This window comes from Vicia villosa, linkage group LG4, assembly GCF_029867415.1.
Source record: "Vicia villosa cultivar HV-30 ecotype Madison, WI linkage group LG4, Vvil1.0, whole genome shotgun sequence".
Lineage (NCBI taxonomy): Eukaryota > Viridiplantae > Streptophyta > Magnoliopsida > Fabales > Fabaceae > Vicia > Vicia villosa.
The window spans coordinates 194,361,345-194,373,296 of record NC_081183.1 but is presented as its reverse complement, the minus strand read 5'-3'; the positions used below and the strand labels follow the sequence as shown (position 1 = coordinate 194,373,296).

At 29.9% G+C, this 11,952-nt stretch overlaps 1 protein-coding gene across 1 annotated transcript; it reads left to right on the top strand.

Moving 5' to 3' along the window:
- Window positions 1–215: 215 nt before the first annotated feature.
- LOC131598625 (uncharacterized) lies at window positions 216–2,027 on the top strand. The gene is made up of 3 exons (XM_058871207.1): window positions 216–714; window positions 801–1,242; window positions 1,328–2,027. Exons 1-3 carry the CDS (start codon window positions 216–218, stop codon window positions 2,025–2,027), a joined length of 1,641 nt encoding a protein of 546 aa, XP_058727190.1.
- Window positions 2,028–11,952: the final 9,925 nt, after the last annotated feature.

Genomic DNA, 11,952 nt, shown 5'->3' with positions numbered 1-11,952 from the left:
TTCCAACTTCATATATATTCAAGTATGAAAGAAAAATTAAAATCAATACTACATTCATGACATTTGAACCCACCAATACCCCTTCAATTAGAAACTGTAAACTTTTAGTATTCAAAAGCATGAAGTAGAATGCTATACCTCCATATTGTGTGCATAAATCTATACAAATCAATCTTATTTGTAGTATTAATATTCATCCTACTTTTGTGTTTGTGATGGAAACAGATGTTGTTAAAAACACTGCTCCTCAAACATCCATTGCAAGAAAGAGGAGAAAGCTTATTCTTAAAGCAAAGAGGGATTATCGAAACCGTGTCAGATCAAGCAACCTCACTTCCCATCTAAATCATAATTTTACATCTTCTGTAACATATGAAACCACTATTGAAACAGCTATGGCTAGAAAGAGAAGGAAAATAATCTTGGATAACAGAAAAAGATTGAGAAATTTGTTCAATACTGAAGTTAGTAGGGTTCAAAATACAAACAACATTGTTAGTCAAAGTCAGAACATGGATCATGCATCTACTTCAAATTATAATATGTCAAGTCAGTCCATGGATCATCCATCTACCTCAAATCATAATATGTCTGTTGAATCTCATTATGAGGACAATAATGACTCCAACTCTGAGAATAATTTAGAATCTTCTAATAGTTCCGACTCTGACGAAGATTCAGACCCGGCACAATTACAGGAGGCCCATCTTCAAGGTATTTCCATATCATACACTGATAACCAAATGATGTACACTTCTTTTGTTAATAGACATATTCAGTATTGTGGTTTCTTCTTTCAGAATATTACGATATTGGCGACCAAAGTTATGAATGCGCACACTGCCAAGCATGTATGTGGTACCAGGAAAAAGTCAATAGACACAAAATTACAGCAACTCCTCGCTTTTATCGTTGTTGCCGTGGAGGAAAAATTGTTCTTCCGTTCCTTGAACAACCTCCACAGGTGTTGCAACATCTTTTATTTAATAAAACATATCCAGACAGTAAAAACTACCAGGCTAACATACGAACATACAACGCAATGTTCTCATTCACTTCCCCTGGAATGAAGTTCGACACAACATACTCTAAAAGAGGAGGACCCCCTACTTTGAGACTGCAGGGTCAGACCTGTCATCGAATTGGTACATTGCTGCCAGAAAGAGGGCAACCTCCGCAATATGCTCAATTATACATCTATGACACGGACAATGAAGTTGAACACAGAATAAAATGTTTCAAGTAAGCATGCTCAGACATAATTACACAATTGTTTTATAAAAATATTTTGTTAAACTATTTATTCATGGCTGCGAAAAATAAACAGGGACAATAAAGGCATCGAGCGACCGGTTGTCAAAAAGCTCAAGATGATGTTAGATGAGAACAATGTTCATGCCAAAGCTTTTAGAATGGCAAGGGATGTTTTAAGGACAAATTCTTTCACAGATTTAAAACTCAGGCTTATTTCTGATAGATCCGAAGATGGCCGTGTTTACAACAAACCTACGGTCTCAGAAGTGGCTGCACTCATTGTGGGAGACATTGATTCTGCTGATAAAAGGGACATCTTAATTCAGCGCCGCGATGGTGGTTTGCAGCGAATAGATGAGTTTCACCCAGCATATTTGGCTTATCAGTATCCTCTTATATTTCCTTATGGGGAAGATGGTTACAGGAAAAATATAATGCACAGATATCGCCATGAAACTGAGGTCACTAAGAGAAACCGTCAAAGCATTAAGGATTGGTTTTCTTACCGGTTACAACAACGTCGCAAAGAGGCAAAAACACTACTTTACTCAAGACGCCTATTTCAACAATTCTTAGTCGACGGCTATGCTATGATGGAATCCGAACGACTGAATTGGTTGAGAGATAATCAATCGAAATTAAGAGTGGGCAAATATAATAATTTGGCCGCTCAAACTGATGGCGATACAAGAAATGAACACCAAAAGCGAGGAAAACGAGTTGTTCTTCCATCAACATTTGTTGGTAGCAAGAGATATATGGATCAACAATAACATACAAACTACTTATTAAACTAAGTTGTAACTCATTATTCCATAAACAAATTCAATTTTGTGGAGGTTAAATGGAATTCAATACACAAAAAAAATAGACGATAAGATTACCCTTTATGTTCAACAATCCTGGCAGCCTCAACAGAAACTACACCGCCATCATCGACACGATTCAATCTTTCATGTTGTTTCTTCCATTTCTCCATAACATAATCATTCTCATGTGACCCACTCAGTATCCTCTCAACTGTGAGCTGCTTCCATGGAGTTTGCAACTCCAACCGATCGGGTGAACTGGAATCAAAACAACATTGCGACCTCTAAATGGATGAATATCTTATGATAAACTCTGCAAACAACATAAACAGTAACACATGCACATACCTTCTTGCCTGCGACATTTTGTTCTTCACACTTATTACACAACCCTGCGTTTCTTACACCAACAATACCAAAAGACAGCCTCTTTGATTCCCAACAGTTTGAAGAGTTATGAATCCAACGTTACTTTCAATTTAAATGCCATCAATATGTAACAATACCAATAATAGGATTCTTTTGTGGGCCTATTAACACATTGGGTCTAACAACAAAATAGGTTTTATGCACCAAGGCTATAATTCTAAGGCCCAATAAACTAAGGTCCAACATCTATTTTTAACCTATTTAAAATATTTTAACTTATTATATGAACTTACACATATATATTCATTTTCCCTATGTTATTAAGGTGCCCTAAAACCCAATGCGCGAGACAGACGGGTACCCGTGCGAACGCACGGGTAAGACACTAGTTTAAATAAAAGAAAAAAAAAAAGGCTTACGCCAATCCATTTGGCGACATGATTCAATCCCGTGGCATTCTGGGAATTATTTTCCAAAGCGTGGCATTAAGGGAAATTGGTTTCATGGTTGTGGCATTGGAGGAAAAAATTCTTTTTTTGTACATTTGTTAATATTTCAGCATGATTTGTCACATTTGGTGTTGCTATATCTATTATATAAGAAAATCAATTGTTCTGGAAATACCATTTTTACCCTGCTTTGCTATTAAATGTCCACGTGGCTATGCTCTTTGATCAGCTTCCAAAAAACTACTTTTTCAATGCAATTTCTTGTATTCTTCTACTACTTTTTTGAATAATTTTCAATGGTACTTTCTTGTACTACCTTTTTGAAATATACAATCATTACTATTTTTCTTTTTCTTTCTCTATCGAAAAAAGTATAGCTTTTTTCCATCTTTTCACATCAGCTTAGTACCTAGCAGACTGACTCTCTATCTACTTTACTTGCATTTTTGGTTTTCCTTCCTCTCATACAAACGATTTATTCTTCCCTATAAAACCACTTCATCCCTATCTCTCTTCAACATCCTACCCAAACTAAATCCTTGCATCCCCGGTCACCTTTTTCCTCCACCGATAATTTCTGTTTGTCTCTCTTTTTCTTATTGTAACCAAATCGAAACAACCGCTAATCTGCGACATCAATTTATGATTTCAAAAATAAACCCAAATCTTCCTCTTCTGCTCTCTTTCTACTTGATGTTTCTCTCATTTCTATTTGGTTCTTCCTTCTTCATTTTTATTTTCATCCATTCATATATAATTTTTATATCTTCATTAATTTTTAACACTATTATAATTTCTTTTGGTTTTCTCTTCTTTTCCAGGTTGTAGTAATATTGATATGCACACAGAAACGGGTAGTAAAACTACATTAAAAATGTAAGTTTGAATTTAAATTTTTGTTTTCTCTTTTTCATGTTTTAACATATTTTTCACTTCTTTTATTTTTTCAGATTATAGATCTATTGATAAGGACACGAAAATAAATAGTAAAAAACATCAACAATGTTTGTGAAAACATAAATTTTGGTTAGTCATTTTAGACCATATATGTTATTTTTATTTATGTTATTTTTATATCTGTTATTTCTAATTTTGATGAAAAAAATTGTGTATAAAAATTCCGACCCGGTGGTTCTGTCTCCTGCGGCCGATGATATGACTAATATATGTCAAGAAAAATATGCGGTAAATGGTTAATGGTGTTGTTTTTTTGTGTTTTAAAGGTTAAAAAGCTTTTTTATTTGTTTTTCTAATTTGAATTTTGAGTTTTGCATGCAGAGGCCAAGAGGATTGTAGACTATGGGAAGTATGAAATGTGACATGGAATAATGATACAAATGGGATAATGGATCTATAACAACACACATCATCTAAACTATTTTGAAAGACATAATAAAATGGTGATAATATTATGAATGGATGATTCAATTTTTTTTAATTTATAAGTTTTACTTTTTCTTATTAATTTTTTTGTTTTGTTCACAAAAGATTAATTTTTACATAAAAAAACTTAATAATTTTGTAAATTTTAATTACGTTTTCATTTATTTGAATGATTTTTATATGTAATGGTCAAAAAAGAAGAAATTGGAAATTAAAAGCATGAAGAGACCCACAATTCAATGAGAGACCTACAAATGCTAAAATGCATTGAGGCCCACAATTTAATTTTTTTTTACTGTGTGATAGACCTATGCATTGAGACCCACAATTTAAACATTTAATTAATAGGAAAAAAATCATGACGTTCTTTATGAGAAATAATTATGAATTAAATTTTATTTATTGACATTAATAACAAAATATGGAAAGTAAATTCAATTTTAAAAGTGAATTAATTATTTGCTATATTAAAAGAAAATATAAATTCATTAAAAGGGAGGAATGAATGGTCATTAAAATGAATAATTTGATAAAATATAAAGAGTATAAAGTATTTATTATTTTTTAGATATATTTTTTTAAAATCATATTATATCTTACCATATTAAATTAAGTGTTTCTTAAATATTTAAATCTTTTAACTTCTTCAGTAATCTTTTATATTAAAATTATCCTCTTTTGTGTAAAATTTTAGAATTTAGTATTTTTAAAACTAAGTTTTTTTAATTACTGAAAAACTACTATACCCAAAATAAATCAAGAAAAAAGAAATAAAATAAGATAAATATATACCACAATCTCGAAGAGTATCAAATCAAAAAGTGAAAAACTATCCTACAATCTCGAAGAGTATCAAAAAGTGAAAATATAAAACTAAAGTCACATATTTAAACTCACAATGAGCAGAAACATGTAGAATATTAAAAATAGGCTTAAATACACTTTTCGTCCCTGTAAGTTAGCGTGTTTTTTATTTTCGTTCCTGTAAGTTATTTTTTTGGGTTTTAGTCCCTATATCTTACTTTTTGCTTGAGGTTTAGTCCCTAAAGCCAAAATCCGCAGGAAAATCTGCAGGTTACCTGCGGATTTTCTTGTGAAATTTCCTACGGATTTTGATTTTAGGGACTAAAACGAACACGAAACTGAAATATAAGGACTAAATCCCAAAAAAATAACTTACAGGGACGAAAATCAAAAACACGCTAACTTACAGGGACGAAAAGTGTATTTAAGCCTTAAAAATAAATAAAATTATAATAGAAATTTCTTGATTCAAGGTCATCTCAAGCTCCTTTAACCATGTTTTGGTCTCCAATATAACTTTGTTGGATGAAGAGTGTTATCTGGAAATAAAAAATAGACTAACGATGATCTTTAATATTCATCTTTCGTTCCTTAAATATGTGGCGAGGATTGTTAGCAAGATGACATGTGACTAGGGTTACCATCACGACTTCTTTAGATTTATATTAAAGTAGATTTGTATTTCTTATTTTCTTTTGATTTTTTATGGGTTCTTTTTATTTCTATTTTGAATACATACATATTTTTTGTGTCTTCGTTTTATAATTTATGCACTTACTCAATAATAAATATGATGTCTTTCTTATTTCCCGCTATTATAATTTATAATATATCAATATGGTTGCTTTTGAGGGGACTGATACATGTCATAGTTCCTAAATGTTAGAGGTTTAAGATGGAGAAATATTTAAGTTTACATTTCATAAAATTTCATTTTATGGAATGATAAAAATAAGAATGTTTTAAAAACGGGAAAATCCATTTCATACAAGTTAAATTTTTTTCATAAGTATATGACTAAATTCTTAACGTATAAATTGCATTAATTATAATTTATTTGTATAATCATACATGTCATATATATTTATTTATGATAATAATTAGAATGCAGTCAATTTGTCAATAATTTTATAGATGATAATTATTTGTAAAAGGAAAAATAAATGCAATAAAATTTGAACAAATTTCATTTTCTTCTAATATGAAGATTATATAAAATGGAAAAATAAAACTATTAATTTAAATATGAAAATTAATCAACTATTTTTTGTTACTTTATCCATCAAATTATGCCCTTAATAGGTATGCATCCAAAACACAGATAAATTAACAACATTAATATTACATTATTTAAATATTTTTTAAGTTAGTTTTAGTGTATAAAATGTGATGCAAAAATAAGATTATGCTTTACTAAACCTTTTGTACACGAAAACATGAAATTATTGATCAAAATATTGATTATTAACGGGACATGAAGTTACTGATCAAATATTTTTAAGGTACACGGGGACATGAAGTTATTGATCAAAATAATATTTGTATATGGAAATATGAAGTTATTTATCAAAATATTAATTATTAACGGGACATGAAGTTACTAATCAAAATATTTTCTAGGATAACTAAATATTTTTCTATTAACAAATATACATCTGAAACAAATGCGCGTCGCGTACCAGAACCCGTGCGAACGCACGAGTTTGTTACTAGTTCTTTATTATTATTAGAACAAATACAAATTTATCTGAGGTGGATCTTGAACGGTATCAAGAGTTATGCGGGTATAATTGAAGAACTCATCCATAATCAATTGCTTCGGTCAGTCTTTGATTGAAATGAGTGAGAGCTAAGTTTTGTTAAAATGGAGGAAGAGAACATTATTCTTAATGCTAGAATTTTCTTAAAATTAATAATATTTAAAGAATAAAATTTTAAATAGAGTATAAATATTAAATATTAGGAAAAAAATAAAAATTTACTAATATTTTTTCCATGTATCTCACATTTTGGTCTTCTCAATTTTTTTTTATAGGCAATGAAGTGATCGATTAAAAGAGTATAAATGGTATTCGCCCAATTAGGCTGAATATGTCCGTTACAATTCAAAGAACATCTGTACCAAAAGTAGAAATTTTTACATCCTTTAGATTTCAAGTCTATTACATGCTAATATCAAAAAAAGTTTGACATTGTCAACAATGACTCTTATCTCAAACTCCTCCTTTTTTAAAATGACTATTTAGTTTTTTAACTTATAAAAATATCAATTGAGTCTCTAACTATACAAACTTGACTACTTAGTCATTTTCATCCATTTTATTTGTCAAAGCCAATAAATAATTTGGGTTAATGAACTTTTTAGTCCCTCTAAATATTGCCGATTTCGTTTTTAGTCCCTCCAAAATTTTCCTTTAAGAAATCGTCCCTTCAAAATTTTTTGTGTAAACTATTGATCCCTAATGACAAATTTGCCAGAGATTAGCTACGACTTTAGCCACCGATTAGCTACGAAATTTGATGTTAGGGACCAATAGTGCGAAAAAAAATTTTTGAAGGGACGATTTCTTGAACGAAAATTTTAGAGGGACTAAAAACGAAATTTGAAATATTTAAAGGGACGAAAAAGTTCATTAACCCAAATAATTTTATATGTGGTAGTAACATGAAATGTCACGTGGTCTAAATTAATTTTGTGATCGATTTAATGACAAAAAAAAGTCACTAAAAATATTTTTTGAGTTTTCGTTAATCTTCTTTGTCAAAAGACAAATTCAAATGCTTAGGCTTCCCACAATTTTTATCGATCTCCTTAGAAATATGCCACTACATTGATTAAAAGACAAATACTCCCTCTAACTATTATTACAAACAAATATTCTCTTTTTAGGTTCATTGAACAATGAATGTATATGATATTTTATGTAGATCAAATACATTCATTACTCAATAAACTTAAAAAGAGAAGCTTATAATAATAGCCGGAGGGAGTACACTCCTTTTAGCTTCCCAATAAAATCATGAATATAACCACTCATATCATTTGAAACTAAATTCAAAACCTTCAAACTATCAAAGAGAAGATGTGCCACTCCAACAATATTATTAAACCCCAAATTTAAAATCCTAATTTTTTTCAAACCTTGAAAATAAAAAGGGTTATAATGATGGTGATATTTCATTTTGAGGAACTTATAATCACTTCAATTAAGAGATTAAATAACATGTCTAATCTAAATTTTTTTTGACATGTATTCATTCCTCTGGCCAAATCTTTAATTTCTTGGCATATACAGATATACTCCCTCTGTTCCAAATTATAAGAGAAATTTACTATATTGATTCATTGAATAATTAATGTATTTGGTCTATATACAAACCAGATATATTAAATATTCAATGAATTAAAAAGTGAATTTCTCTTATAATTTGGGACGGAGGGAGTATTTCATAACATCATTGTCACTAATGATAATCTTTGTAAAAGAGATCTCATTTTAGTCTATTGTGTGGATATATATGCTTGTAGGTATGAAAATGATGATGTTGATGCTGATGATTTTTTTTGACATTTTGATGACAACAACACTGATAAATGCTAAAGTCGGTGGTGACATCTTTCAAACTCTTTGATGATGGTGATAAACTTAAAAATATCTCAAGTATCATCAAGTGGAAGATTAAAAGTTCAAGTGAAGTGCTTATATGACGGGTATATCTGACAAATGAACTCAAAAGCTTCAGAGTTGTGAAAGACTAAAAGTTCAAGTTCAAGTGGAAGATTAAAAGTTTAAGTGAAGTGCTTATATGACGGGTATATCTGACAAATGAACTCGAAAGCTTCAAAATTGTGAAAGATTAAAAGTTCAAGTTCAAGTGGAAGATTAAAACTCTCTCTCTCTCTCTCTCTCTCTCTCTCTCTCTCTCTCTCTCTCTCTCTCTCTCTCTCTCTCTCTCTCTCTCTCTCTCTCTCTCTCTCTCTCTCTCTCTCTCTCTCTCTCTCTCTCTCTCTCTCTCTCTCTCTCTCTCTCTCTCTCACACACACACACACACATATGCACACGCGCATACAAACACACACACTCACACTTACTTTTAAGGTCTCTCTATTTATTTAACAACATCACCTAAAAATATTTTTAAGGCCTAGCCAATTAATTAAGGAATTGTCTGATTGATTAGGAAACTATTTCTAACTATCTAATCAATTAAATGATGTTTGATCGAGTTTATAAACTATTAGGAAAACCTATTAATTATTGGTAATGACTCTATATCAAAATCTTTTATTTTGTGCCATAACAATTGATTGTTTGTTGTACCTATTCGATGAGCCAAATCGATTAGGCCATTAATTTGGTCCATGAAATGTTTTAATTTAAACCATTTTTCTCTTATATAAAGGAGGTTTCTCCTCACTTCATTTTACACTAGAATTTAGAATGTTCCTAATTCTTTATATTTTATTACTCTTTTCTCTCTCTTTAAATATTTTATTTCACCAAAGTTGTCTTTGTGTCTTATCAGTGAAAACTTCTTGTGAGGAAAGTTTTGTACTAGTATCATGCTACTATTTTTTATTTTCAAGAATGTGATACTCTTGAAGAATCGAGTTTGGTTTTTGAGTTCAACCATTGAAAAATATCTGTTTGGTTATAAAACTCAACCTGTAAAAGTTATGTTTGGTTATTGAGTTTAGTCGGTGAAATTCCTATTTGGTTTATGAGTTCATCCATTGTAAAAGCTCTCTTTTAGGTGGGGGGGATAAGGTAGCATAAAATCTCTACATTCGCTTATATCAATGGTTTGTGGACATAATTTGTAAAAGGTGAACATTAAAGTGAAATCTCAAGAAAATCTTTTGAGGACATGGTTAGTCCAATATTCGATTGAATCTGGATAATTTTCGGGTGTAATCTCTCTAACTCTATCTCTTTGAATTCTATTATTTACTTTATCGTTTTATTTTTTTGCCTTTTTTTTTTTATAACTATGTGAATATTAACACAATTCATTTTTTTAAGTAATAAAATCTTTAAATTAATTTTGTATTTTCAATACCACAATTCACCCCTCTTGTGTTTGTAGTCACTTGTCCAACACTTTGATGAACTCTTTATAATCAAGATTACTAAACCCTTTCTCTTCTCTTCCTTCAATACATTTATGTTACCAAATTCAGGAACTAGTGGCCTCCAATATTAGTATGAACATTAATACATCCAATTTTTATAATCTATATAACATTTAGAATCACGGATAGAGCCTGCAACTAAAACATCTCATCATTGCAGCGATAACTTTTATTCTTTAGAAAACTCTGACATAAATAACCATATTAAATTTAATAATGGTCAAGCAAACTTCAATAATAATAATATAATTGTGATTAGTAATCTCATTTTTCAACCTTCTACTAGCTCTAAAGGCCACATTTTCTCCTCCATTCATGAATTCAACATTCTTAAATATTGTGACCTTAAGTGTTACTCACATCCCATCCAAAACATCAAATAAGCTAATTGTATTTTCCACCTAATTCTTGGATTAAATGCGATGCAAATGACTCTTTTAGAGGCAACTTGAGCCCAACTACTTATGGTGGCCTCTTTCGTGATCATTTGGAAACACTCTTAGGCGCCTTCTCCACTAACATAAGACCAATTACTTCTTAGTTTGCAGAAATCATGAGTATTATTTTAGCAATCAACCATGCTCAAGCTCAAGGATGAACAAGATTGTGTATTGAATGCGACTATATCCCTTCCTTTTAAAAAAAAAATCAAACATCAAAATTATACCTTAGCAACTTAAAATTAAACGAAGAATGTGTTTGAACATCATTCGTACCATTAGAATTAAAATGTCACATATTCCATGATATAAGCATTTTTATGAATCACATGTCAAATACAGATAATTACATTCAAGATTCCATTTGATGGGATAATCTCCCTTCTTACGCTCGAGAAGGATTAGAAAAAAATATGGACTGCTGATTTTTTTTTTTTTTGTTTTTGCTAATTATTTTATTTTGATGGATTTAATTTTATCCTCTTCTTTTTGATTTATTTTATTTTGATGGATTTAATTTTATCCTCTTCTTTTTGACATTTTACCTTTTTTATATATGTGATTTGAGGTAGGACTTTTATACCTCGTAATTTTAATAAAAAAAATAATATCATCAATACAAAAAATGAGAAAATAAAAAAAATTGATGACTAGTCCAAGAATAAGCCGCCCTTACTAGCATATGAGCAACCAAATTCGATTATAAAAATCACTGAGTTATTTATTTTAAATACTTGTTTAATTTTTTAATCATTCTATTGTCTCACTATAAACCTCATTTTCTTTCTTTGATGAATTTGATTGTTTTGTATGTTTTTTTAGGCATAAATTTGATTTGAATGAAACTAACACCAAAACAATCATATGAATGATATTTACATTATCCACCAATATCATTCATGATTTGGAGAAAAGTTCTTTAACCCGATCTCATGTTTGATCTTTAAAAGTGTGTTCTCATTTTTTATTTTTGACATTTAACTTTAAATTATTGAATTAGATTAATTGGACGAAGAGAAGTCAAAAGAATAATTTTTTCCATTGTGTACTTGGATTAACATGTGAAAACATCTTCGAAAAGTAGTAATAGATGAAATAAATTTTAAAATTATAAAATATAAAATAAACATGATGAATGGAAAAATCATATTTTCCATAATCAGTCTCTTTGCTGAAACCAATACAAAAACTGTCTAATCTTATTCAAGTGAATCAATTCATAGAAATCTTGATTCGATTCATGACAGTTTTCTGAAATTCATGTTTTATTATGTTTACTGGAATTGATTCAAAAATACCTTTATCATGTT